The following is a 3,883-nucleotide window of genomic DNA, read 5'->3' on the forward strand; positions in this document are numbered from 1 at the left end:
AATATAGAAGAAGGTAATCCATGACCAGCCGCTGTCATGCCCACCTCATCTCTACATGGTGCTGATTGAGTGTTTGATTATGTCAAGCATGAATAGTAAGTGATTTTCTGCCTTTGCACGTTAAAACAGGTGTTGAACAGCATGTTCGGTTGTTGTGCTAGAATAGGCACAAGGCTATCAAAGGTTTGAATGTAACTCAGAGGCAGCTCAATTTGGACATCTTGGAGGTGGTGAAGATACTAAAAATGCCAGTTAAGCAGTTTTCCAATACAAAGACGGCCAGTTGAGTACAGGTCTATCATGACAGGAGCTGATGAAGAGACTGTTCTGGTGTCAAAATGCATAGTCCATTTCAATGAAAATACAAAGACGTGTCTGGTACTGTACTCTATTGGTTGACTTTGTATGGAAAAAAGCTTAACTGGTGCTTTAGAATCTTTATCACTTTATTTTTTCTGCCAAGAGGTCCATTATTGTTCTTGGCAGAAATTTGTGCTCTATAGTTTCTCTTGCTTATGTAACTTGGGCAAAAAAATTGGTATTTATAGTCAGTATATTTTATGGCAGATTTTTTTTAATTTTAGCCCTTTTTGATAGACCACACCACTTTCATCTGTACCCCTGACACATTGTGAATAGTAAATCTGCCCCATTGTATTTTGTGACCCAGTCGCAAAAGCTGCATAAAAGAATGTAGGCACTTCCCTAATGTCTTGCCTTCATACCCTGTTGATGTATGTCGATTTTGTGTAGCCAAACCTCTGTTATCTATGCAGACTACATGAGGGGAAGGCAAACGCTAAGTTATGAACTGTGGCATAATAGCTGACATGCGCCATGACAGCTTCCAATATAAATTTCTCATATGGTTTCCATTCTTTTAATTTAAAACAGAGGCACAATTCTACAAGAAATGTTTAAAGGGTATCTCCAATGCTGTTGGCACTCTGCCAGAAGTTTAAACCCGAGGGTGAAGACGCAGCTGGCAGATCAGGTGGTATTGTTGCTGAGGCAACTGTACGATACCCAATGACCCTCCTACATAACTCTCTGCCAACTGCATCTCACGCTATCAGATTTAAACTTGTGGCGGAAGACAAGAATGCCAGCAACATTGGGGGTTCCCTTTAACAAATAACAAAGGATCTGGTTTAAAACAGCATACAGGAGCCAAGTTACTGTCTTGCTTTGATAATCTGCATGCAAATTAACTAGAATATTGTCTTTGTGGAATAAGACAAGCATTATCTGTGCATATAAATTCTCATTACATTTAATATGTCTTGTTATTAAAATAAATGTTTTCATTAAGTCTGTAATGTGCTTTGTGTATGCTGGCGAACACATTAAATCTTATGAAGTCCTTGCTGCAGACAATTATGGTGGACTGCAATTTTACAATTAAATGCAGCAATTTTTATTTCTCACCGGACTTCTGAAATCACAAACTGTGCAAGCAGATGATTATTCATACATGTTCCTTTTACAGTATACATACTTAATAACAAAGAAATCAAGCAAGGCACTCAATATATTTATTTGGTATTGTTTTGTTATAGCAAATGAAACTTAATTTCAACACTATATGTAATTACATTAACAATAACATTATTTCAGTTTTCCAGCAAAAAACATAAATTATTTTAGCAATACAGTTTTACTACACTACAACATACATTATCAATCAAATTGTGCAAGAATTAAGAAAGCCCCATTGTCCCAAAGTTTTAATATATTACTTGTTAAGCATTATTAAAAATGCAGCTTAAAACAGCATACTGTGTTCCATAATATGCATGACAAAGATTCAAGTGCAAACCAACTTAAAAAGTGGGGAACCAGAAGAGTTAAAGGGTCCTACAGGGATATGAATATCTATCTCACAATGTGAATTCTGTAACCCAACCTACTGTATTACACAGTCAGGCTACTCCTTTCTGAAAATCTGAGACGTGAAAAATCACATAAACCTCAAAAGCAGTAATAATTATTAGGCTAGTGATACAGATTATACAGCCAGGTAACAAGATGCTGATTTATGGTATTTTATTTGACAAGTAGAAGTCTTCCATAGACATCGTTCATGATGACCTGCACTCTACTAGTTTCCGAAAGCTTTTTCTGAAATTGTCATCTAAGAATGCATACAGGAATGGATTGAGGCAGCTATTGGCATAACTCAAGCTGGTTATAAACAGAGAAATCCCAATAACTAGCGGAGTCTGTGGGATGTCTGTGGTTAAGGCCACCACAGTGCTCAGATGGTAAGGTGTCCAGCAAAGCAGGCATACTGCTAAAATGATGGCAACCATGAACGTCACTTTTTTTTTAGCTTTATCTAAGGCTTTTGCATTAGTGTTCAAACGCATCCTTCTCAATTTGTAAAGCATCATAGTATATAAAATGCATATAGTAGACACAGGTATTGCAAACCCCATGATAAGGGTATAGATTCTACTCATCTGCCACCACAAGCCTTCTGGATTAGGAAAAACAAAAAGACACTGCAAACGGCCATGCTCTTGGTGAATCTTGGCAAAGACAACAAAAGGTAGAATTAATATGGTTACAAAAGTCCATACACAAAGGCTGACAATTTTGGCAGCTCTATAAGTCCGAAAGGAAAGTTTCTTTGATTCTACAGTTGCAACTACTACAAGGTATCTGTCAATGCTCATAACAGTTAGAAAATATATGCTGGAAAATGTATTATATTCATCAATGGATATAATGAGTTTACACATAAATTCTCCAAAGGGCCACTGCAGCAGTAAGTAGTCCACTATATTAATGGGTAGGACCAGTGTGAAGAGTTCATCTGCTATAGCCAAGTTTAGGATAAAAATGTTGGTGACAGATTTCATTTTTGGAGCCTTGAGGATGACATATATGACAGCAGTGTTTCCAGTCAATCCAACTGCACAGATGATAGAATAGATGATGGGTAATGCCAGATAGAAGTTAGGGATGACCTGTGATATTGATCCATTCTGCCACTCTGACCTTCTTGATGAATTTGATAAATAATCCACAGATATGTTTTCCATCTTCCAAACAGAAAAGAGACACATTACTGAACACATTTCTCATGTTTTCTTAGCATACGTTATCAGTTAGTGCCTGCCAACATTAGATCTGACAATTTTTTCCTATTTATTACATTATTGCATATCATACATGTATAGTACCATATTTCCCTGACACTTAGTATAATATAAAAACTGTACAAATAACTAGATGTATATACTACAAATATTACTTTGGCATAAAATATGAGACATTTCTTTTTAAAATAAATAACAAATTTTCAAAGCATCTCATTAAATATTGATCTTCGCTAAGCACTCCCCTAATTTCCTGCAGTGATAATTAAGTCAATGGAGAACATGTTCTTACCTTACTGATCGTCTTAGGTGTCACTTATTTGTATTATCCTCTGGCTACAGATGCCTTGTGGCTGCATTAGGCAGAATGGGGCTGAAGCGAAGTGCGGAGAGATGCTTGTAGCTGAATTTCTGATCTGCTGTTAAGCTCTCTGCTTCTTTCCATAGCAATACAGTGCTGAAGAACAGCTCCCTCCCTCCTTTCCCCTTCCCCTCTTTTTCCAATCTTTTTAGATAGTGACAATAAAATAGTCCCAATCCCTCTACATATAAGCACTGATGTGTGGTTCATTGTCCTTAATACTTATATGTGTCAAAACATTGTTTCAATTCCATTATTTCCACCTATACGTATGTGTCTAGTTCATCATTCTAGAGTGCTATATTTCTAACCCATGAAGGGAATATTAATTAATAATATGACCAAATTATTCTCTGCAGCAGTGTACTGCTCAACACAAGCAGCACATGTCCCGAGAAACTGTTAAACATTAATAAGT

General features: G+C 36.6%; 1 protein-coding gene across 1 annotated transcript; it reads right to left on the bottom strand.

Moving 5' to 3' along the window:
* Positions 1-1,629: 1,629 nt before the first annotated feature.
* NPBWR1 (neuropeptides B and W receptor 1) lies at positions 1,630-3,562 on the bottom strand. Its single transcript, XM_075828328.1, has 2 exons — positions 3,397-3,562; positions 1,630-3,047 (listed from the first exon to the last, which is right to left on the bottom strand). The coding sequence occupies exon 2, from the start codon at positions 3,045-3,047 to the stop codon at positions 2,082-2,084; it is 966 nt and encodes a 321-aa protein (XP_075684443.1). The 5' UTR covers positions 3,397-3,562; the 3' UTR covers positions 1,630-2,081.
* Between the last annotated feature and the right edge of the window lie 321 nt (positions 3,563-3,883).

Source organism: Rhinoderma darwinii, chromosome 5 (assembly GCF_050947455.1).
Source record: "Rhinoderma darwinii isolate aRhiDar2 chromosome 5, aRhiDar2.hap1, whole genome shotgun sequence".
Classification (NCBI taxonomy): Eukaryota; Metazoa; Chordata; class Amphibia; order Anura; family Rhinodermatidae; genus Rhinoderma; species Rhinoderma darwinii.

Excerpts from the sequence above, each read along its gene's own strand:
- NPBWR1 (XM_075828328.1), bottom strand. The coding sequence starts at position 3,047 with ATGGAAAACATATCTGTGGATTATTTATCAAATTCATCAAGAAGGTCA.